Source organism: Chamaea fasciata, unplaced genomic scaffold (genome assembly GCF_029207755.1).
Source record: "Chamaea fasciata isolate MVZ Bird 193981 ecotype frontalis unplaced genomic scaffold, bChaFas1.0.hap1 SCAF_10, whole genome shotgun sequence".
Lineage (NCBI taxonomy): Eukaryota > Metazoa > Chordata > Aves > Passeriformes > Sylviidae > Chamaea > Chamaea fasciata.
The window spans coordinates 15,892,936-15,917,584 of record NW_027094095.1 but is presented as its reverse complement, the minus strand read 5'-3'; the positions used below and the strand labels follow the sequence as shown (position 1 = coordinate 15,917,584).

The following is a 24,649-nucleotide window of genomic DNA, read 5'->3' as shown; positions in this document are numbered from 1 at the left end:
CCGCCCTGGCTCTGGGGCTGCCCGTCCGCCCGGGGCCGGTTCGCTTTGGTCTCCCGTTGCGCTGGTCACGGGCAGCGAGGCAAGTATTGCGCATTCGCGTGTGCGCCGTTCGCTGCTCGGGCTCCCCGCCGGGTGCTCAGCGCTGCCAGATCTCTGAGATACGCTGCGTGAGAGATTTTTGGCAAATAATGTATAGCAGGTTTTCCCAGTTTTCATATAAGGGAAGTCGTGAAGCTTTCTATACTTCATGAATGCATACAGAAGTCCTCACAAAAAAGACGCTTGTTATTTTTATCTAATGAACACAGGAAGGAGTAGTGTGTGAAATGTACGTCTACATTTGGAAATTCAGTTTTTTTCTTTATTGTATTTTTTTCTCCTTTTTAAAAAAGTTTTGCAAATAGTTTTCATGCCCATTTAACAGTGTTTTAATATTAAATATTATATTAAATATTACTTCAGCCTTATGCATGTTACCAATGGAATGTAGTATGTGGAGTTGCCCTAAAAGTGATGCTGACGACGACCTGCTGGCAAATGTACAGTCATTACAGATTCAGCTGAGGAGAACTGAAAAAAACCTACAAACTGTAGAGAAAGAGCTTTCCAGGTATGAGCATGTCTGCGAACGAGAACCTCCTGTCTCTTGTAGTGTGACTCTGTTATATTCTGTGTGATGGATTACTGTAATTAGCTCCCTTTGTGCTTTTCGTTTGAATAGTCTTTATGAGCAACCTAATAAAGGAAAGGAGTAGTGACTTGTTGCTCTCCCTCCAAACACTAGCACAAGTGGACATTACAGCCACTGCTTCGATGAGGTGATAGACGTGCCTCTGGAGGACTTTGTACAGCCGAAGTACAACTGTCAAAGCTTTTGCAGCTGTAAGAAGAATTCTGGTAGAACATTTCGCCAGGATTTTCAAAGAAAATCCAAAGTAAATATTTCTCTTCATTACTTCTTTTTATTACTTTGTCTTTCTATTCTTTGCTGTGTTTTGGAGCATTTTTGGCTGCTGGGCTTGCCGTAGATACACTGTAGCATCGGAGGGTGATATCAAGCGAGCACTCTTAAACATAGTATCACTTGAGTACGTTTCTTCCGCGGAGTTTCCCCTCCTGCCTTTCGGTACTTGAGGCTTGTAGGAAAGATGGAGCCAAAGTTTTTAGCAGCTCCTGTTGCGATAGGACAAGGGGTAACGATTTCAACTGATTTAGATTAGATGTAATAAGTGTTTTACTCATGAGGGTGGTGCAACACAGGAACAGGCTGCCTGAAGCCCTGCTAGATCCCCCATCCAAGGAAACATTCAAGGTCAGGTTGGTCAGGGCTCTGAGCAAGTTGATCTGCTTCAGGTTGTCCTTGCTCATTGCAAGGTGGTTGGAGTGAATGACCTTTAAAGTTCCTTTTCAACCCCAACTGGTTTTGATTCTATGATGTATTTTTAGATAAATGTGTGTATATATATATATATATAAACAAACATATTTTTATGTCTAGTCTTACTCAACTTTGGATAAAACTGTGGAAGAAGATGAAGATCTTCAGGAGAAGTTGGGTGCCCTTCATGAACAAAATGCATCTTTGACTTCTCAGAACCAGTACCTAAAGAACAGAGTGGAAACAATGAACTTTGAATTGATGCAGTCAAAAAAAAAAGTATGTATCTTTACTGTGTTCATCAAAGAGAAACACAAACCCCAAGACACCCAGTGGCCATGATTTTTGAATTTAAAATTCCAAGCAGAATGTGCTGGGTTTTGTCTTATCTTAATATGTATAAGTTTAATATTTAGTATATGTTTAATAATCAATATTAATCTTGGACAGAATAGTTTGTAATCTATTTCTCCATGGGCAAAACAACTATATTAATTATGAATTCCATCTACTTATGTTCCAAAGTTTGGTCTAAAGACAGTAAGCCATAGAATGAAAAATACACTATGAAAGAAAATAGTTCAGTACATTTGGTACTGTACATTCACATGTCTAAGACGTTAGTAGGAATAATAATGGCACAGTAGTCATTTGTCTAGGAAATGAAAATAGTTCATCTCTCAGGTTGGATTAATATTGCTATTTTGAAAAAAGTGAAGATGAGTTAGAAGGGAATATTGTATCTAATAAATCATTACTGATTTAGTGTACCCTTGTCTGTACAGGTTTGTTTCAGGACAACTATGTTCTTTTATTTGGTTTATATATAATATTAATAAAACATAGCTATGCTTAGTGTTTTTTGGTTTTTTTTTTTTTTGAGAAGTATTATCTCCAAAACAGTACAAATAAACAGATAAACAAAATGTTTGACTGCCTGGCCCTGAAAGAAGAAATAGTTGGATAGAAACTTCTGGGGAAAAGTGAGACACAAGATCAGCCTGTAAAGAAATCATTTTGCTAGACAGAATATCACACTGGAACTGGAAGGAATGTTAAATGGAGTTAAGGTGGTGTAGATGAACAAACATAATTTACAGTAGGGTTAAGAGCACTGTCATTCAGTAAGCAGATTGTTCTGTTGTTTCTCACCTGCAAATGTTAATGCATGTTAATCTTACATGCAAATATTAATGAAACCCCAAATATGTTTGTATTTCAGATTTCGTATCTTGAGGCCACTGTAGCTACACATTTATTCAGCATTCCGAAGTTGAAAGAACAGATTGTAAATTTGGAAGCAGAAGTTTCAGCTCAAGATAAAATTCTAAAGTAATGTGGAGTTTTAAATTAGTATTTTATTGTTGTCTTCCTGGTAGTCCAATCTCTTTTTAGGGATGACAAAATTTCTGGTACTGTGTGGGTTATGTAATCTGGAGTCTGAAATTTTCATTTCAGAGCTATTTATAGGAGGAGGGAAATGGTTAATTTGTGCTGAATGTACTTCAAGAAACTGAAAAAAATAATAAAAACTGGTAAAAGAAACCTGTTTGTAATGTGGGCTGAATAGGAATGTGCCCTTACAACTGGATAGGGTGATTGTTTGCTACATGACCACAAATATTCTCTTGTTACAAGTGTAGATATTTCTGAACATGACAATGTTCTTTGTAACATAAAAGATTCTTTCTTCATGAATACATTAATCAAGGCAAATGGCCAAATAAAGCTGATGTAAATGCTGTTCAGAGGTGTCAGGAAGACATTAAAAAAAAAGTAAAAATACTTATGTTAAATTTATATTTTAGTGTTTTTTCCCGGTCTCACCTCTTGGCAGAGAAAATATGATTTCTATGATAAGAGCTCATGACACAAAGTCAGCTCTCTGGGTCCTTGGCAGTTGTGACACCTGGTGCCTATTGATAAGTCTGAGACACCACTCCCGACTGCAGACATACTCCTGGAGAGGCTGGAGATTATGGGTGTTCTTAACTAAGTTTTGAGAGTTATAGCATGTTTGTCTAGCACTTCTGCGTTGTGCGCACTAAAGAACAACAAGAATCTCTTTTCTTTACAAAAAGTTTTTTTTTTTTTAATTATACTTTGTTTATTTGCTAGAGATGCAGAAGATAGACTAGATCAAAATCAGAAAACAGCAATGGCAAGAGAACACATGTTGCAAAGATACCAAAAGTGCTATAAAGATCTGAAAATTGAGTTAATTGAACAAAGCAAGCAAGGAAAGAGGTAATTAACAAATTTTAATAAATGGAGCATAGAATAATAGAGCATAAGTGTTTATTTCCATTGGCAGATGTTTGCTTTGTGAAATCAATTTACTTTTCTTTTTAAGGATGTTATTTTTTAAAAAAGGGGAGATTCTCTGGGAAGGTACTGATTATTTAAATGGGTGTGTGTAAAATCTCGAAATCAGCTGGTAGTTGCCGGCTGGTAGCACACACTAGTACCCAGTTTATCAGCTGTTTTTTTCCCTTCAGAATGGATGTACTGCAGTGGAAAGCCTCAATGTCCAGAAGATATTTTTTCCTGAATTATTTTTGTCTTTGTCATGCAAGAACCTGCCGTGTATGCTCAGTAGCTGGTATTCAGCAGTTCCTGGTGTGAGGAAAACGACAAAAGAACAACATAATCAAGAGAATATTTTAATGTTATCCTTAATCTTACCTGTCTATATGATACTGTTGAAAAGGGTGCTGTGATTCCATCTCAATCCCCATTTCCCTTTCCTATTGCCTCCTTTAGCCTAGTGGCTCTGTCACTACTGGGACAGTTAGGGAATTTGACTGTTGGAACTTGCTATGAACCCTCCTATCTCTTCCAAAATGTAATTTTAGAGAAGTGAGTGGAATAAATATAAAGATCCCAACATTCCTTATTAATTTAACTGCATTACCTGGGGCAAAAATTTACCTGAATTAATGGCTTGGGAAAGCATTTCTTGAACCTTTTAAATGCAAACTCTTTGTTTGACTTGTGCCTTTACCCATGAAATTACCTCTAACCTTCTTATGGCAAGAAAACTTGAAATACTATGGGGCTTGCAGTGCTGGCTGAAGAAATGTTTTGCTTTATGATTGCTGTTCCTTGAGAGCATGTGGGATTGGAACTAGCTGTAAATGTAAATATTTTTGTACGTCAGAAAAGCTGAGCTTCTGCCAGGTGTTAAGTATGATGTTATGGTTAGTATCAACAATTACTGTGGTTTACTTTTAATCTGTAGTTGCAACAGCTTACTATTCTTTACCCAGGGAAACTGAACTGCTTTAGGCTAATGCTATTTCGTTGTTCTGAAATGCTTTTATCCCCTTCTCTGAATACTTTTGCCATCTCCAAATGGGCACTGGTTCTCAGACTGAGAGACGCTGATTTGAGGATGGGCTGTACTTAGGTGAGGCACTGCCCCAGCCCCCTTAGTGGGAGAGAGAAATGTTATTGAGCCGCAGCAATTCTTGTGTGCCTGTGCTGGCTGTCCTGAACAGACTGCACACCTGAGCTGTGCTGAGGTTACTCTGCCAACTTCTTCCCTAATGAGTAATGACAGGGGAAGAGGCAGTGGTGTGGAGTGATAGATGGAAGCAGTGGGGAGTCTGGGTTGTTTCTTGCAACAGAATGTGATATCTGGGGCTTGGAAAGTTGGAAGAAGAAAGGAAGTACCTGGAGCAATTACTGTAGTAGCTGTTTTTAGTAACTGGAGAAGATAGTTGCATTAATGTAACTAATGTAACTGTCTGCAGTTTGTGGGGTTTAAAATTGGTTTGCATCTTTTGCTTGGCAGAGTGCAACAGCAAAGAAATGAAGCTTTGTTGAATGTGGAGGAGCTGACAAGAGCTTTCACAAAGTATAAAGCAGAGATAACTGAAAAATTAGAAAAGGTGAGTTTTTTCTTCACTTGTATTTGCAATGGTGTTGTTTCTTCCAATAGGCCAGGCAGCCAGTAGCAACAGGTTCATCAATGAGTCAATCATTTCCACTAGTTGGTGGCAAAGTCCTAAAAGAGGTGGGACAGGGTAAGCAACTACTTGTGGTGATAAATTCCGTTATATAATTTTACACTGTCTTTGCACAGTCTGCATCTTTGGAGGACCCTAATACAGCTGCTGTTTCTTATGTCTCCTGCTTGCCAGCTGGGAAGTTTATATTTTAAAAATACAAGATCCTTTTAAAAGTTTTTTCCTCCATATATATAAGCTGTTCAATGAAACATGCTGAAGAAGACCTGAGATGAAAATGAAGTCACCTTCCAAAGTTCCAACAATCAGATTTGTTAATCTTTCCTGCCTTGTGGGAGGAGAAAATACAGTTAGCTCTTAAAGAGATTTTTTTTTTTGTTAGACTTCTTTCCTTGTGGAACAAGGTTGCCAGCCACACGTATGCCCTAAAATATTACCTTATTTTTTTTCTAAATGACAGAACTTCTTTGCCTCTCTCCTTCTCACAATAGTGAGCAATAGTATTATTTACTGACTGACTAGAAAGAGCATAGTGTTCATAACATTCTTTTAAAAATAGCCTCTTGACCGTGGAAGCTTAGTTTATTGCTGTACAATAATGAAAAAAAAAATTTGCTTTTTAAGGCTAAAGATGAAGAAAAACTCTTGGGAGAACGTTTAATTAATTGTGAAAAAGAAAAAGAGAAATTGAATGAAACGTGTATCAGCTACAGAAAGGATCTAGACATCCTAGAAGAGCAACTAAGGTAACATAGAGGCTTTTAAAATCTCTCTGCAGTTATTTTATAAGAAATTGCATATTGCAATTGTCACTGTGAATGTTCTGCTCAATCCATATAGTTCAAACCAATACATTTCTACTTATTTTCTGTGACTAATTTTTAAACATTTTAATCCCACATGCTGCCCCCCATTCCCAGGAAGAAGCTGTCCCCCCAGGCCTTCTGGGGCACTGGTTCCCTGGGTGGTTGGCTGCTCCTGAGGGCCACGGGCTGCTCTGGTTTGCTGTGTACCTGTGCTCTGCCCCAGGCTGCTCCTGGCAGCACTGCCCTGGGGGTCCTCTTGCACTGCCAGCTGTGGCTCCCTGCCTGCAGCTGGGACAAGAGATACACTGGGCGGCTGCTGGGGAGGCTGCACTCAGGCCTCAGTGCAGGTTGTGGTGCTGACTGCAGCCTAGGGAAGAGTCAAAGATGGTTTTAACTGCTCTCTGTCCCAACTCCAACTGCTACAAGTTTTTCTGTTTCTTGTATCTTTCATTTCAAGATGTAGCCCCCTTCTTTTCAGAAGTTCTTTGGCAATTCCCTCATTGCTTTAATAAGGGAAGACAACCATCAGCTGATTGTCTTTAGAGTTGTTAGGTTTGGACAAACACCTGCACAGACATCTTGGGGTTATTCAATTTCCATGCTTTGTCCACACTCACATTCCTGCCTTAATTGTTGTTCTTTAGGCAAGAGTGGGCAGTGTATGAACACCCTTACATTAGCTTGAGTCTCCTTAGTAAGTCCCTGCTTCTAGTAATGTGAATACCTTTAAAATGTCTTTTTAGACAATTAAATGAAGAGAATCGTAGTGCAAAAGAAGAAATTAAAGCTCTAGAGGCAAAGAACGTCGAAATGATATCAATGCTGAGTCAGTCTGATCAGAAGATCATCAAGCTTGAGAGTGAACTTTCTGAAAAAGAAATAGTGCTTGAAGAAAAAAATGATCTAATAAGTGAAAATGAAGAGCTGAGAGCACTTACTGCACAGCAACATAACCACCTGAAATTATGTCATCAGGAAATACAGGATTCAAGAGAAGAGCTCAACATACTAGACACCATTATTTCTCAGTTGTCTTTAAATACATCTGAAGAGGTAGAGTAACTGATTTAGTCTTAACAGTGTATTATGTTTTGAATAATTTGAAGGATTGAACTATCCAAACTTTTAATATCCTGGTATATGTGTCTGAAAATGTATATGCCAGTATAACACATGAATTGATGATGTGAAGCAATAAAAGGTTGATTTTTCATTGACCTTTGTTTTCTGTTAACTTTTAGTTTAAATGGCACCATTTCAAACACCAGCTATTGAGATCCTCAACAAAAGAAGCTACCTCTGAATCTTGTGGTGAATCCAGTAAACCTTTGATTGCAGACATAAGGTATGACTTTCTGCTTACTGAACTATGGCAAGAATAGGCAGATAATAAGCTGCTATTAGAACTAGCATGTAGAAAGAATGTTAAATAGCTGTCTCTTCCTTTATAATAGCATTAAACTGGGAATGAAAGAAGCAGAAATTCAAAAGCCTGGTGCAAACTTAACTATCTGTACTGGAGCTGAGCATCTTTCTAATGGTAATGAAGGACGAGAAAACAGCAGGTTATGTGATCTGGAAACAGAGCCTGTCAAATTGATCAGAAATCCAGGAGGTAAGTTTGCTGAAATAGCTGCGCAGTTCTGTCTAATTATAGCTGTGCAATTCTATCTAATTAATCCACAAAACAGAAATGTTCTGCAAGGGTTCAAGTTGGTTTTACAGCAGGTGTGCTTTGGTTGAACAGGGAACATTTTGCCACCTTGGAAACTGTCAGGTTTTCCAGACACAATATACTTCTTTTGCTGCTTAAGTTACTCATTCAGCTATAGCTGAGCTAGGAGTTGTGTTGAAATGGAACCATGTTGTTGTGGTTTGTTTTTTTTTTTTTTGTTATGTAGGTTGTGCTAAAGTCTCTGTATTTTTGTTGATGCTTTTCTCTGTATCCTGCTGTTACAGTGTTTGATTGCTTCTGTCATTACTGTTAGGACTGCTCCATGAAATTACCTCAGGACATCTATATGGTTATGCTGTCTTTGTTTGTTTGTTTCTTGGGGTTTTGTTGGGGTTTTTGTTTGTTTTCATGAGTCACTGCTTTCAGTTACATTATGGGTTTGCATGTTCTTTTATAAATTAATCTTAAATTTATTTTTTCTACTTTGAGAGAGGAGAAAATGTCAACAGTTGGAACTTATAAGCAAACAATTTGAAAAGGTGAGGCAAAAATTCCAGAAAGAGATAGAAGAGCTGCGTGCTAAACTCATAAGAGCAGATGACGAGAATTCTGCCTTGAGGACCAGCATGGCTCAAAGAACCAGTCAATTTCAAATCATACAGGAAGACCTATTGAAGAAGGCTTCAAAAACTGGTAGCTTAGAAAGAGAAGTAAGTTTTTAATAGCACTGAAAAGAATATGCCACTTTTTCTTCAGTTCAGTAATCAAAGATAGTGAAGACAATAGTTATGAAAAAACTGCAATTGCCGTAATAATTTTAAAATCTGATTAATTTGAGAAAAATTTAAACAAAACTCTTCAGCAAGCAGAAAGACTCAGCAGCCTTAATTTGTTAGTTGTCAGAAATACTTTTTTAAAGCTGGTGTAGTTAGTAGGCTTTTCTGCTACAATTTGATTTGTTATGTGGAAAATACTCACGGTCTTGTTGCTTTGGTGTGGTTGAATTCATGGGTAATCCTAGGAAACAGGTTGAAGGAACAGTTGTATTTTTCCTCATTAAATGTTACTGTAGTTGCCAGAGATGAACATCATTACCAGAGAGTCACAAAAGAAAGAAATTAGGCTTCAGCTTTTGTCAAGGTGAATAAATTAAATTGCTAATGTTTCCATTCTGGTGCTAAGGTGTTTATAGAGTTCAGCATAATGGGCTTTGCAATTATTTCCTAATAATGACTGTAAATGTTATAAATATGTAAAGCTATTTCGCTGATAATTAATTGGATAATATGTGGGTAAATTGTCCTGAATATTTCTCTGTAAGTAATAAAATACAATAGTTCAACAAAATCAACCAATTTATTAAAAATACTATAGTAGTAGCTAAAATGGAATTGGTGATAAGACAGTGCATACAAATATTTAAATAAAACTGAAACAGTTGTCTACATGTTGTTTTGTGCCATATTTAATTTCAGATAAGAAAGAAATCTTCTCAGCTTTCTGCACTTGAGAAGCAGTTAGAAGAAAAGACTATTGCTTATTCCACTGCTGCAGAAAGAAATGCTGAGTTGGAACACAAACTCATGGTAAAATGTTCTCAGTGAGAAACTACACTTATTTAAAAAGGCATAAAAGTTTAACTTGACAGTAGTATTTCCTGTATTCAAAATGTGTGGACTTCCAGATTTGCTTAAGTAATCAGTGCAGATTTTAGGAACACAGGTTTTAAAAATGGAATCCTGTTTGAAATAAAACATCCTTTTTTCCCTGCCCTTGAATGTGGTAAGTTATTAATGAATGTGTTTATGTTTTCCTTGTGGTCACATGTGCAATGAAAGTCTGGCCCTGTTGAATTGCCATTTGTTTCTGTGAAATACATGTAGCTTTGTAAATAAAAAAAGTCTTTAAAATGGTATTTTAAAGATTCCATCTATCCATGTGAACACAGCATTTCTTTTTGGCTTTGTCATGAGTTATCTGTGCCATGCTCCATCTTGGCAGACACCTTGTCTTTGTAGTGGCTCCATTTACTGACATCCTATACCTGTGGTATAGGTGTGACATCCTTTGAGATGACACATGCTCTGTGTAACTTCAGAATTTTGTTTGTTGTTCCTTTATGAAATCTAAAACCAGATGATCAAATAAAACTGTTTAATATCACAGCTAAACATTTTTATTAAGTCCTTTTATTGTTGTAACTTCCCAGGGAAAAGACAGACGCATTCATGAGCTGGAAACAACTATCAGTGAAGAACATGAGAAAATAACTTCTGCTTTTGAAAATGAAAAGTTGCTTCACCTTGAGCATCACAAAGAAATGGAGAAACAGATTGACGTAGTAAGACCTTTATTGTGTGGTATTACGTGTGTGAGTGTTGTACTCAGTAACTTTTTCCTGTATTAATTTGTCTTGTAATTTTGAGACACATCCATTTAAAAAGTTATGTTAAGAAGCTCTTTCTTCTCACTACATTTCCTGATTTTAGTACATTTTCCATCTAACCAGCTATACAACTTTCCCCTGCTCAACTGAAGAGAAATAAGGACTTAGGAAGTGTACTTTGTTCTTTGCTCCAAACACACAGAAAAAAGTATAGCTTTAGTTTCTACTGGGTTTAAAGCATGACAGCTTCTTAAAATGTTCTTGTTGGCTGAACCTCTGCCAGTCTGAGCCTTATGAGCATCTGTGTTCAGGGAGAACTGTTGGGGGTTTTTCAGTCTCTAGAGAAGAAGTCTGTTTCTCCATGTGATTAGAAATATAACTGATTATTTCTAGCTGTTTAAAAGCTTCTCATTTTTAGTAAAGAATGTATGCACGTCTTATGGTCTTGACTGGTGACAGACAATTACACCCTGTCTGCCCTCATTCTCCTCTGGATTTAAGATATTAAGTGCTGGGGATCTCTTGATAATTTTAAGACTGTGCAATACTGCTGATGGCAGTAAGGTATTTAATTTTCATTATAAAAATGATGGGTGAATAGAACTGAATCACATATTTAGATTAACAAATTCTTATTATAATAATAAATTACGATTTACTTATGGACAGCTTCGAAAAGAGCTGGAGGAGAAACATCAACAATTCACTGAACAAGAGAAAATAATATCTATTCTACAACAAGAGGTTATACATAAACAGCATCACATCGAATCATTGGATGGGCTGCTAATAGGAAACAGAGAGGTAAGGTTGGCTCTTGACTTTAAATGCAAGTCAAACAAGTGACCAAAAATAATGAAAAGCATATCCATAAATACATAAATATCCATAAAAGCATTTCCATTAAAAAATGGGGGAAATGAAAGATGTTTGTTTTTGCTTCTTAATTCTTGTTTGAGTAATTGACTGAATCTGTTGTAGTCACCAGTTACTGCTACTATAGATTGTACAAATTTTAATGACCTTTCGGTATTTTCTGTCTTAGCATTCTCTTTATGCCTCTGGATTGCCCCTTGGGCTTCTTTCTCTAATGAAAGGAAAGAGATCTGGATAAAGAATGATTGCATCAATCCTGCACTAGGTGGAAAACCAATTATGTTCTAGTATGATAGTGTTTTATGCCTTTTAATAATGCCTGCTACTGCAGAATATGAAGAGACATCTCTCAGCAACCAAATTCACTTCCGAGTATCATGTGCACAAATACATTATACAAACAATTGTGTTTTAAATACATTGATCTGCATTTTTTTCCTGATTCTGAGCTTTTATTAAAATACTTACAACGTTAGATTAATATTATGTAATTTTAAATTTGGTTCTCTTGAATAATAATATCTGTCAAAACAGGAAATGGAAAATCAAAACGTCAAGAAAGATCAAGGATTGAAGATGCTGGAAAGTCAGTTAACAGAAGAAAAAATCAAAGTTAGTAAGCTCTCTGTAATGTTCAATGAATGGTTTTAAGTTTGCAGTAACAGTGTATTTCTTTACGTCTTTTATAGAAAAACCGTTTTATATAAATTTGTCCGAAGTAAATATCCCAGAAGTCATTTATCTGAAGTATTTCTTTTTTATCTGTTGTTTCATTTTGCTTTGGTATCTTTTTTTAATTAAAAGAAGTATGATGAAACCTACAGTAAGAGATTATGCAATGCATAATTGCTTAATGCAACTACTGTAGTTACAAATAGGGCAAACTTGTGCTTATTGTACTCTTTTAAAATCCAACACGGTCTCACAGAGCTAATTTATATATATTTTTGGTCTCCATGTGGCATGTATTTTAGGTACATGTGATATTATAATGTTGGTCATGTTTTTAGCCATCTCTAGCTCTTCCTAGGGCTTGCCTGATAAACATTTTCCATGCAGCATTTGTAACAGGATTTTAATAAACCAGTGCCATGTGTGGATTTACCCCAGCCAGGTTTCAAAATATTAAATCTTCAGGATATCAGTGGGAGAAGATATTAGGGGCTTTGCTGTTTTCATGCTCTTTCTGAGCTTGTGTTGGGCTAATTTTCTATCTAAGTGGCTTTGTAGTATTTCGGATGTTTTTCAGGGACTTAAAATAAAGACACATAGTAATTTCTCTTCAAAAAGCTCTTGAATCAGCTGGGGACAAAGATACAAAGTCCAGTATGGTTTAGAAAACTGACAGTCTGATTGCAAAATTAGACATTCTGCAGCTAAATTCAGCACAATTCTCGTGGATGAGAAATCCTAGCATTGAAACCAAACGGTTAAGAAAAGCTTAATTACTCTGTCTTAAGATTTCTGGGGGTTTTTTGTCGTATTTTTTATCATTTTGAGGTTATAAGGTATTTGTTAGAGATTACTCAATTCCAAATGAACATTAAAAATGTAAAATAGATCGACAGTGTTGACACTGCTCAAAGCTCTTCCTTTCCCTTTAGGTGAAACTCAGGCTATGTCTCCCAGTGCAGAAATGGCAATCATGCTGCTTGCTAGCTTTTCAAAAAGAATTGTATTAAGATCTGAGTGGTTTTCTTGAAAAACGTGTGTCAACTCACCTATGGTGATAATTCCAAATTTATTTCTGCAGTTCTATATATAATAAAACATGATGGATTAATGATTTGGTATTGACCCTAAGTTTGCTTTTAAATTCCAACTACTGCCAAATGCTGGCATATCTTCTCATAACTGATAGTCTCATCTGATATAAACACAGCCTAAAGCATTATAATTTTGAATTTCACAAATAATTTTAATTTTTGAAGACTATTTCAGTTTTAAAGTTTACTATAATCTGCCACGACTGTTTTAATACTCTTATGATAAAGTGTAGCTTTTCTGATGTTTTACACAAAGCTGTCTTTTAATACAATTTTTAGACCAGACAATACAAACCATGCCATGCAATTTTCAATAATCTATTGCATTCACCTAGGTACGACAACTTGAGTCAGCACTAAGTGTATGTAAGGAAGAAGTTGCACTGTATTTGAGTCAGTCACAAGAAAACAAGGAGATGTTTGAAAATCAGCTGAAAGAAAGGTCTGAAGAGGTAACAGGTTGTTTTACAATTCTTCTGTATTGCAGAGAACACTTGTTATGATTCATTTAATCTAGAAGTTTGTGAAATGACAGCCAAAATTTGCAACAGTACCTGTGAATGGGAAGTAAGCTGGGAAAAAATGAAACATTTTGTGAGGGTAAGTTAAGGGAAAAGAAGCATTAAGATAAATGAATTGTTGAAAGAACTAACAAAACCAGAATAATGTGAAACAAAGCGTTATCTTGGAAAAAATGGAAAGAGTGCTATTGCAATATACATTTAAGTGCACAAAATTCATCTGTTTTTCAACTGTCTTAATGGGGAAGAAGTCCTGGGCATAAAAAAAGTTTACTTCTAGACCCTGAGTTTTCTCATACTTTCCACTATTACTTAAAAGCAAGCAAGAGTTAACTTTAAATGTTAGAATGAATTTTTACTTGTGGGTGAACTAATTATATGGCAGGCTGATCATGTCAGTGCTAGCCTACCTGCTGAGAGAGGCTTTAATCAAGTGGAGATTGCTGGACGCTGTCCAGGAGTAGCTGGGTAGAAGCTGTGTGGTCTGTCACACACAAGCCTGTGATATTTACTGCTATCTCCCAAGCCCTAAACCCTGTTGTTCTTACACTGCATAGGAAGGGATGGGTGCTGTGTGAAACATCAAGTGTAGCAAGTGAGGCTTTAGAACTGTGGCCACTGCTTTCATAAATAAGTTCCAGTCACTATTTCTCCTCGTAGTGAGCAGTTGGTGATTTCTTGTTGATTTCTTTTTTCAAGAACACTCTCCCCCACCCCTCCCTTTTTTTTTTTTTTTTTTTTTGTTCCCCAGAACAGTTCCCTCTGGCATTCACCACTGAGAAACCAAACTATTCAACATAAAACAAGTTAGGCACTCAAAATTCCTTTTTTTTTTTTTTTGTTTGATTGGAATGACTATTGTCATATAGGCAAAAAGAAATAAAGGGGAGGACTGAAAACATAATCTCAAGGGGAAAACAAGGACTTTCCGAGAAATAAAGAAGACTGGCAGAAAGAAAAGTAGTTCTAACTAAAAATCTGCTATGTATGTTTTTAAAATACTGACAAGTTATATTTAGAAAGCAAGAATCAAAACCTGGGACCGACTGAGAAGTAACTACTTTCCTCACTTTATAGAGCATAACTCAGTGATGATTTATGAGGTTTGTTATGTACTGTTGAAACTGTAATTAAACTAAATTCAGACCCCAAATTTTTATTAAATCACAAGTGGGATTCTGTGTTCGTTAAGAGAGAATAGCTGACACAACTGCAAATAAAATTGTTTTATTGTAATGAAAAATAAATGTCTTTTCAGCTTCATTATTTACAGAAAGAAATAAAAATAAAAGGTCAGAATATTCAGGACATGAGTGAACAAAATATTCTCCTGCAACAAACTTTGCAACATCAGCAGCAAATGTTACAGCAAGAAACTATTAGAAATGGGGAGCTGGAAGATAATCAAATTAAGCTTGAAAAACAGGTACAGTATGGTGAGAAGTGTCTACATATATAAAGAAAATTAAATGCCTTATGTATGTTTTCATAATATGTATAAAATCTGATTTTTGTTGATAACTGAGTTGATAATTATTATTTAGATATGTATAAAATAAAGAGTTTGGTGGTTTGTTTTATCTTAATCCAGGTTCTGAGCCATCAAAAATTCTAGTTTGCATTAAAGTGGCTAGGTACTTGGAAAATCAAGCCCTAGACTGCAGTTAAGGAGAGGTGCACCTAAATTCAGAAAGTTGCATCTTGTTACATTTACTAGAAACTATTTGTCTTTCATATGTGCAGAGTTTAAGTTTTAAATTACATACAGACTATAAAGAAATCTGTTCTGTAAAAACTCTCCCTATGTGAGTTGCAAGACAAGAATGTGTATTTCTTTGGTATACAATTTGAAAGTACTTTTTAAATGGTGTTTTAAATAGGTATCCAATTTAGAAAAAGAGCTTCAGAAGCAGAAAGCATGTGCAGAAGATGAGTTGAGAAAGGTGGAGGAGAAACTGTGCCTAGCTGCTCAGGAAGAAGATTTAAACAGACAGAAGGTGGATGAACTTAATTGTACAATCAGGTAGGTTTAGTACAAGTGCGAGGTGTGTTCAGCACATTGGCATATGGATCAGAACCATGGCTGCCTGAAATGCTGTTCAGCTGTGTGCTTACACTTCAGTCTCTCTGTGAGCATAAACTGGAAATCAGAAGGGAAGCTTCTGACTAGCAGAGGCATGACTTTCTGGAACAGTTTTCCAATGGAATTAATGCATGCCCTAGCAACCGATTTAGCCTTAAATAGCACTTCATAAAGCAGTTCAAATCAGCTTGCTTGTAATTGTAGATAGTACATTCCACAGGAGCTTGCTAGTCTTAGAGGATATAGTTTTGATTACAAGAAAAGTCTACTTAATATGACTTTTATTTCTATTTTATTCACAAACACTTGTCTTAGAGCATGTTGCTCTTGTTATTCCATGGTTCATTTTGTTCATTTTGTGAATTTTGTTCTGGTTGCTTCTATTAGACAGATTAAATGGGAGATGGATCAGTGCAAGAACGAACTTACTGGCATGGAAAAAGAAGTAGTGCAATTAAAACAAGATGGTGCAAACAAAGCACTGCAGATTAATCAGTTGGATATTGCTCTGGAAGAAGCAAGATCAGAGCTCAATAAAAAGGCAAATGAGGGTAATTTGGCTATTTTGTTTCTCAAGCTTCCTTTCATTAAAGTATTGCTCAGTATGTATTAGACATTTTTCCTTTCCCCCCTTTCATAATCATATACATGAGAGTCAAAAGATGATAATCTTTTTAAACCCAAACAAAACCAAACCCAAATGAGCAACCCCCCCACAACCCAAAAAAAATCACAAACTTTTTTCACATACTTTTGCAAATTCTCACTTTTGTGGTATATACCTTCAGCCCAGGTGAAATGTATAAGTAATTTCCCTGTAAATTGGTAATGCAGATGCTTAATGTAATAGTCAAATGAGACACTTAGCTTTAATGAAGGCGTATGTTATTCAAAAAATGCAGCTCTTTGAAACAAACAGAAAATCCCACAAGTCTGTGGAAATAACTTTCCAATCCATCTTCTTCCATTTAGTTTTATTGTACCAATGTTTTAAGCCAGAGAAATACCAGCAATTCTGCTTGCACATTTGCTAGCATTACATGTTCAGTCACTACACTGTGTCTGTACTGTCTCCTTGGCCAGATATTTCTAGATACATCCTTATGTTTCAGGTCAATTGTTGATTATCAATCGAACAAAACTAGCAAATACTTAGGTACCATTTTTGGATCTTTTTGTATGAGTAGTCACTGTTTTTCTAAATTGTCCTCAAAAATAGGGATACTGAAAATTTATTATGACCACAAGTGCTACTAGGTAGTGGTGTTGCATGAAGACCCTGATGTACTGATGATTAAACATTCTCTTTTGTGGTGTGTGTGTAAAATAGTGAATGATTTCAAAGAAAAGCTGCTTCAGACTGAGACTTGCCACAGGAAAGCCTTACAAAAAATAGCAGAACTGGAATCTGCATTACAGAATGCCTGTGGAGAGTTAAAGATCACTTTAACACAGCTTCAGGAGTTGCAAGATGCATTGCAGAAGGCACAGTCCTCTCTGGAGGAGAAGAACATTGCTATCAGGGATCTAACTACTGAGCTCAGGTAAGCTGGTGTCTTTTCCATCATGAAAACTTAGTTACGTTGGTTATTCCTTAAGAACAGCAAGTAGTTTGGATGGGGTTTTTTAATGTTCTTAGCAGCAATTTATAATTTTTAGGTGGTTTGTGGCCATCAGATAACTTGATGCTTGAGATCCTTGGCTCATTTTTAATTTCTAAAAGTGGTGCTGAATTCTTTTTGGGGAATTCTGTTTTAAAATCTTCTGAAATTATTTCCTGAATCCTAAAGCTGTGAAGTAATCATCAGAATAGTCTTTCTGACCACAAATTAATGATACTTTCTTTTTAAAGAATCCTGATATAGCAAATTAAATAACTTGAATAATGAAGTTATTAGTAATTCCCCACCTGGAATATAATTAAAAGAATTATTCTATTTGGGTTTGTTTCCTTGCAATCAATTCACCTTTAGGGTAATATGCTTTAAGTAAGTAACAGATCTCATGATTTTCAAGCTGGATGTTTGAAGCTAAGCAGCTGAATGTGCATTAAGCAATTAAAAGTATGAGAATTTCAGGTATTGCAAAGATGAAATTGAAGACAAAAAGCAGGAACTCCTTGACATGGACCAAGCACTGAAAGAAAGGAATTGGGAACTGAAACAAAGAGTAGCTCAGGTCAGATAATTTTTCATATTCCTGTTATAATAGTAGATAACTTATAAAAAGCCTGCTAGGTTTGGTTGCTTTGATGTATTGTCTTAAACTGTACTGGTTACTACAGCCACAGTGCCAACCTCAAACCAGCTGTATGTTGCTGAAGCCTTATGTAGCAGGAAAATCAGAAGCCTTATGCCAGAACCTGTCCCAGAATTCTTCATTAGTGATAAAGTTATGGGACAACTATTCTCATCTTGATGTTTGCTAAGAGGAAGGAAAGATCTGTACTGAAGGGTGCTCGGAGATGATAGACTCCTTTCCTTGTTTGCACTGGAGCATATTTGATTCACATTAAAGCAGCCTTTAAATATGAAATGGTATCTTTGTTGTCAATAAATTTCTGTAGCTCAATTGAAATATTTTCTGTCTTTTGATCTGGCTTCAGGATTTGATGCCCATCATGGGAAAATTCTGCTTCTGTCACGTTATTGAAAGCCTCTTCCTGAAGGAGTTACCAGTCTTTTTATTTAAGTATATCTGAGGTTCAGAGAGAAGGAGTGGGAACTGGAATAAATCTGTCTAGAGAACTGACACTGTAAGGAGGCCAGATCTTGCAATGTATTTTTGCCACAGTACCCTGTGAACTGCCCCAGGAAGTCATCAAAGCATTTGACAAATTGATTTTTTTTGGTTTGGCAAAATTTGGCACTACCTAACAAGGTGGAATAGTATAATAAACTATATAAATTTCTTTTACAGGAGAATTAGGTTTGCACTGTGTATGTAAGAGGAGCTAACGTATTCAGTCATGGACATTTTCCCAATTTTCCCCTTTTCTTTTTACATTTGGCCACTATTTAAATGAAATAGGTAGGGGGTAGCTTTATATTCACTACTCGAGAGAATACTCTTGAAGTTACAAAGGATTAATTTCATTCACTTTGCTCTCATAGTTTGTATTAGGCCTTCTTAAAATCTGCATATTAGTTCAAATGAAAACATTTCCTTTTCTTCCTTTTTTACCTCTAGATTACACAATTGGATATGACAGTTCGTGAGCATAAGGGAGAAATGGAGCAACAAATAATTCAATTACAGTGCAGTTTAGAGAAGTCAGAGTTGGAAATTAAGGAATGCAATAAACAGGTAATTCTTCTAATGAAAAATACAATTTCCCTAAAAACGAGCAGGTAATTCTATGAGAAAGTCTTGTCCTGGGACACAACAGGTAGCCAGATTTAATCTAGAAGATAAAAACTTTTTTATTGTAGCGAGAGCAAAGGAATGTACCAGTAAAAATAGATGTTTGTAAATTAAAACTATAAATTTTGCAAGGCTATAACAGTGCAGAAATGAAAACCTATTTTTCACTTGATATGATACCACTCCCAAACTGCTCTTTTAATAAAGGAAAATGTAGACAAAATAAAAAAATTGACAGAGGAATCCCAAGTCAGGGTTAATGCTAACAATATTTGTGAGTTTTGTTTGGTTTGCGTGTGTGTTTGTTTGTTTTTAAATAAAATTGTTCTGACTTTGGTAAAACATTGGTTCTGATTTAATTGCATTTTCTGTTCAGATTGAGAGCTTAGAGAAGAAACTCCAGCATTCTAAAGATGAACTTCGTGAAAAAGAGTTTGAATTGCTCCAGAGAGATCAGGAAATAAATCAGCTGAAGAAAAGAATAATGAAAGAAAACAACATAGCATAGAAGCTCTTGGAAAGGTAAAACATACCTGGATAGACAACAAATTATCAATTTTTAATGCCATTACTGTACTGCCTAGAGAAAATTACATGTGTCTCTTTAGTGTAAGTGTCAATTCTTCTCCCAGAATCATTGTATTTTATATCCTGGTGTTTGCTGAATCTTAATCCCCTAAAGTGAAACTAGTTTACTTATTTTAAAATTACAAATTTAATGGCACATTCTTAATTGTCTGCTTTCTGTGGAGAAATCTGATTACTGATTATCTTTAGGGACCTGATTTTCTGGCTATGGATGATACAGTCTTCCTTGAAATGAAACAAAGCAAAATGCTGTATGATGAGAGCTTCTTATGATTTAGGTACCTATCTGGTGAAAACTATTGCATCAAAGACCACTGAGTGAGCTCTAGAATGCTTGGAGGAACGAGAAGTGAGAATTTTTTGGCACGGTGAATGGGAGAGTGTGGAGGGAGTTGAGAAGTCAAGTCTTTGGTTTGGTCCATGAATTCGTCTCTACAAGTACAAATGGGATCTGAGATAAGACCTTTCTTGCAGAAATAAGTTCAGCCAAGGATGATTCCAAGCTAGAGCTAAACACCAAAGCCAAGATGGCCTCTGCCACTTTGGTTATGCTGCATTTCTGTGTTTGTTTTCCCTAGGGTGAGATATCAGAGAGGCCTCGTTTCTGTGTGAACACCAAAGGCGTTTGGTCTGTGTTCCAGATCATGAGGGCTTGGCTGTGTCACAGCTGAATATGAAGATTGTTTCACTGCAAATTAAAGCAATGTCAGCTCTTGCATCTTGAGTTCTGTTAGGTTATTCATCAACAACCTCAAGAACAGGACAGTGACTGCTGCTACCTTTCACACATATAGTTAACAATTTCCAACTTTTCCTAAGGGATGATTCTGAAAGGAAAAATTTCCTAGCTAGCCCCTGTACAATTGGTGACTAGACTCTTTCTTTCCAGACAAATTGTCCTTTTTTTGCTAAGGAATACCAGGTAGGAAGAGGCCTAAGAATGATATAAGAAAGGCTTTGAAAATAGACCTACTCTGGTCATGTTCCTTCCAAGACTTGGGATAAGGAAATGAAATTTTATTTTCATTGTAGCGAAGTAGATAAAAAATCCCCGGAAATTTTGGAAGCATTCTGTGTAAAACATGAAGTATGTTGCAGAGGGCTTCTGGCTCCACTTAGAATATTGTAAAATCCCTTGTTTGTTTAGAAATTGAGTATATTAACATAATGTAAGAAAACACTTTCTTCATTAGTAACACATTGCAGACTGATTGACCAGTCTTCGACAGAAATTTTCTGTCCTAGTTCTAAAAAATAAATTGCCTAATCTATCTCGGGCAAAGGGGTGGAGAGGCAGTGTGTATATCTTGCCCAGGGGTACAGTCTGTCTCATTGGTTTTTTTCTTAATACATTGCCTTCCTTGCTTATTACAAAAAAATATATCAGTTCAGGGAAGGAATTGCTAGGAGGGTTGATTTGTGTTCTGGTCCACTCTGTCCCTCTGGGACTCATAAAATAACCAGGTCACAGAGTTTTCAGTTGAATCATTCTTTGCTCTTATTCTGCTTCAATCTGCAGTAAAGATTTTGTAACAATACAGCACTCAGCTACCCTTACAAGTTGTAAATAGTCCTAATAAAGGAACTGAAAATATCTTGCTGACCATTAAGAATGGCTTTTTCATTTTTTTCTGGGAAATTGAAGTAATTTTCTTTATTAAAAAAAGAAGGCAGATTGGACTTATAGCAAACTAATTTTGTGTGACATAGTTCCTTTTGAAATGAGAAGTAAAATTGTATTAAAATGGTAAGTAAAGTAAGAAAAAATTAGTGCTTACAATGATTGACTTTTTTAAAAAGTGATTTTGCAACGTTTTTGAAAAATTGTGCATAGCATGAAAGAAGTTAGGAATTACTGTGATAATCTTTCATTTGTTAGCTGTAAGTTGCTTGTATGCCACTTCCAAGTGTTTCTGTACAGTATGTATAGCATTCCTCATAAAGAAGAAGCCCCTAGCTAAGCATGGATAGATAAACAGAGAACCAACATAACCTCTATTTAAGTTTATAATTAACAGGAACCTTTGTAGAATGTGATGTGAAATAGTAGTAGCTGATAGTCTCTTGTTGTGCTCCAGCACTAGCTAATGTAAACATGGCTGCTGTGTATCATATAGTAAAGACACCTAAAACTCTGGGTTTTTTTATAAATGAACTGTTGAATAATTAGATCCAGAATATACACCTTTTTTTAAAAGGAGGGGTAGGAGTAGTAAAGCTCTAGAAACTAACAAAAAAACCCCTAACCTCAAACATGCTGTGTTTGGCTGAATTTATTTCTGTATACAGCTTACAGTCACCTTGCTCCGTGTTGGTGGACATCATAGTGATGCTTGATACCTTGATACTGTTGTTGGGGTTTTTACAGACACTTCCTGAACTGTTAGCAACTTAAGAACAACAATGCAATCCAATGTGAAACCTTAAGCCTCGTGCAGAGGAGTTATTTCAAAAGACAGTGCTCATTTGAACTACAAAATTTTTACAGGGATTTGCTTATGAAGATTTCTTCTCAAAAATATTCTGCATAATGTTTTCCTTCGTATCTGCTGGAACAAAAATGCATTAATAACATAAATCAGTATTTGAGATGGCAGTTTTCTAGAATTTGTAAGATAAAATTTAATAATGAAAAGTAACATCTTGGTCCAAATTGATTTAGATATGGTAATCAGACTTTTTGTTTCAGGGGCAGGAACTGTGAAGCAATGACTGCTGCTGCCCATTGGACAAGCAGCAACGCAGGAATTCTGTTGCTGGCACCATAACTGTGCATTCAAAGAGGACACTTTGCAGTTGTATTTCAAAATAAGGAATGTAATTATTTGTACTGAAGCAGATGACAACCTTCTTGTTTTTCCAACTGAGATTATTGCCTTCATATAATAACATATTAATTTGTCTTTTATACTTCAGAATAAAATCTATTTTAAGTTGTAGGGATTAATTTCAGCTGTTATCTTTTTCCAAGGTTTTTAAATTGTGTACTTGTTTAACACCTCACTTCTAATTAAAAGCACAATGGTACTATCTTATTAGCAGCTTTTGTTTGGGAATATTTTATCTTTCTTTGTACGCATGCAGTGTTGCAGACACAACATCTTATTAAAGTTGACCTTTTTGTAAGATGTTTTGGGACGCTGATTTGATCACAGACACTGGCAAAATCTGCTTGCTTTACTCCAAGCAGTTTCTTTAATATGCACAGGGTTCTGGGACAGGGCCATAAAGCTTGAGTTTATTTCTTTTGATATTTTTAATAAAATCCATATAAAAATTCCCATTGATTAAAATTGCATAATAACTATGCATTCTAAAACATATTTATTTTCAGGTTTCCAAAAGTACTACACAATTTATCTGGTATGGATGGCTAGTGGCCCCACTTTTATAATTACAGAAGCATCAGAAACTGCAAATATGCTTTTGAGGCCTTAGTCTACGTCTGATTAATGCACACATGATTTGTGTGCATTAAGACGTGATTCATACCTCAGAAATCAAGTTACTAAAGTTATTTAATGTAAAGAAGAGGAGAAGAATTGAATATATTTCAGTTTCAATACCAGGCCTCAGTTAAGTGTTTTGCATATTAAAAGTGTATCTTAGCCAACAAACCTATCCAAGGTATTCCAGAAACTCTGCAAGTGGCAGTTTGCTAAACTCCTTGGGCAGTACTGGCTCTTTCACTTTATGTAAACACGTTCCACAAATGCCACATGTTCTACATTATATGGTTCTACAAAACCAGCCACACATTCTGCTACCATTGACAAGTCAAGATACACTCATCTAAAGTATTTCTGCAGTTTCAGATAGTTTATTCTGTTATCATGAAAATTATGATGTGACAAAAACCACTGTTGCTTATAGAAATAAATATATTGTGTGTTTTAAATCAAGCTATTTCTTTCTCTACATAACTGTAAAGGGAAAACCTTAGAATCAGGCTGACTAGTGCAATAATTGCAAATTAAACTACTTTTATTTTTTAACTCTTTATGCACATTACTTTGCCTTCAGCCTAGAAGTGTATGCATCAAATTTCAGACAGATTTTTTTAAAGCAGTGGAATATATAAGCCCTTCAAACCAGGATTTGAAGTGGAAAATATAACCAATCTTTAATTACAGCTGCATCACAACACTAGTGGAATCCCACTAACTAGCATTACATAAAGCCTCATTTGCTCCTCCTACATGCACTAAATATAAATGTGCATGAGCAGCAAATGCAATTTGCTAATCTCTGAATCAGCTAAATAGCATTTGCACTAAAATTTTGTCTGTATACTAACTTATCTGATTAAACTGTGGGTCAAACCTGATAAATAAGTAGAATCATAATTATATTTTATCTTTATATGTTTTGCTACTTTGTTGCTTACCTGAGAAGTTAATGATTCCACCTATACAGTTCAAGCCATTTCTTCTGTAAAGGATGGACTTTTCAAAAACATAATTTCAGTTACATATTTCTGTGGGGTCCTACTTTTCTTGAGTTACTAACCAATTTACATCAATGCAAATACTGGAACACTAATTTCATTCTTCTGAAGTGTGTTGCAATTAGCTGAATGCTGCTCATAAGGCTAATTGCCTATTAGTGTGTTTCTTTCTCCTGTCACTCAGGACAGAAACAAGGGACTGATTTTCTTCCTGAATGTAGTACGCCTACAGTTATTGTATGTTCAACATGAATTGCACTGAAGTGCCAGCCCAAATGCCCCTCTCTTTAATCCACAGTTTATAAACAAAATATTTTCTCCAAAACCTAGACATCAGGCTAGTTCTTATTTTTTAAAAATTTCTGATGTGTCAATTTGCAGAATCAGAAGTGTTGAAAGAGATTTCAGTCTTAGCAGGAATGTAGTGAAGCTGGTCCATTCAACATTGCCTGTCAGTTCTTCACTGCAGCATATTTGCTTACTTTCTCTCTTCTTGGTTGGGAGCACTGCCAAAAGGAAGTTGTTCAACAACTTGTCTCAGAATCCACATGCCATTTTGCAATTTGGGTTGGTTTTTTTTCTGTAATGCCTATTAGGAGTCTTACAACAGGAAGGCGTCAGGGAAGAAATCCATTCCTCAGTCTGTTGCAAAAGAACCTGGAGGGTGCTGTAAGTGTAGGAATTCTGAACACCTTTAGCAGAGGGATCCTACTCTGGGTGCAGTGTACTTTCCACAGATGTGAGTGGAGGACTTAGCACTACAGACCAAGTGTAATTGAGGCAAGGCTC

The 24,649-nt window shown here is 35.9% G+C and overlaps 1 protein-coding gene across 2 annotated transcripts; it reads left to right on the top strand.

The window, feature by feature from the left end:
- Nucleotides 1-462: 462 nt before the first annotated feature.
- CCDC18 (coiled-coil domain containing 18) lies at nt 463-23,199 on the top strand. 2 transcript variants are annotated; one of them, XM_066192451.1, is made up of 24 exons: nt 463-610; nt 785-935; nt 1,499-1,657; nt 2,601-2,710; nt 3,497-3,625; nt 5,175-5,271; nt 5,974-6,095; nt 6,899-7,208; nt 7,397-7,500; nt 7,610-7,770; nt 8,320-8,540; nt 9,306-9,416; nt 10,040-10,171; nt 10,886-11,020; nt 11,627-11,704; nt 13,194-13,310; nt 14,638-14,805; nt 15,260-15,402; nt 15,850-16,013; nt 16,793-17,006; nt 17,541-17,640; nt 18,652-18,768; nt 19,202-19,347; nt 22,103-23,199. In XM_066192451.1, exons 1-23 carry the CDS (start codon nt 471-473, stop codon nt 19,331-19,333), a joined length of 3,315 nt encoding a protein of 1,104 aa, XP_066048548.1. In that variant the 5' UTR covers nt 463-470; the 3' UTR covers nt 19,334-19,347; nt 22,103-23,199. The 2 variants fall into 2 exon arrangements, with proteins under 2 accessions (XP_066048548.1, XP_066048549.1); XM_066192452.1 differs by lacking the exon at nt 22,103-23,199 and adding an exon at nt 19,992-21,160.
- The last annotated feature ends 1,450 nt before the right edge of the window (nt 23,200-24,649 follow it).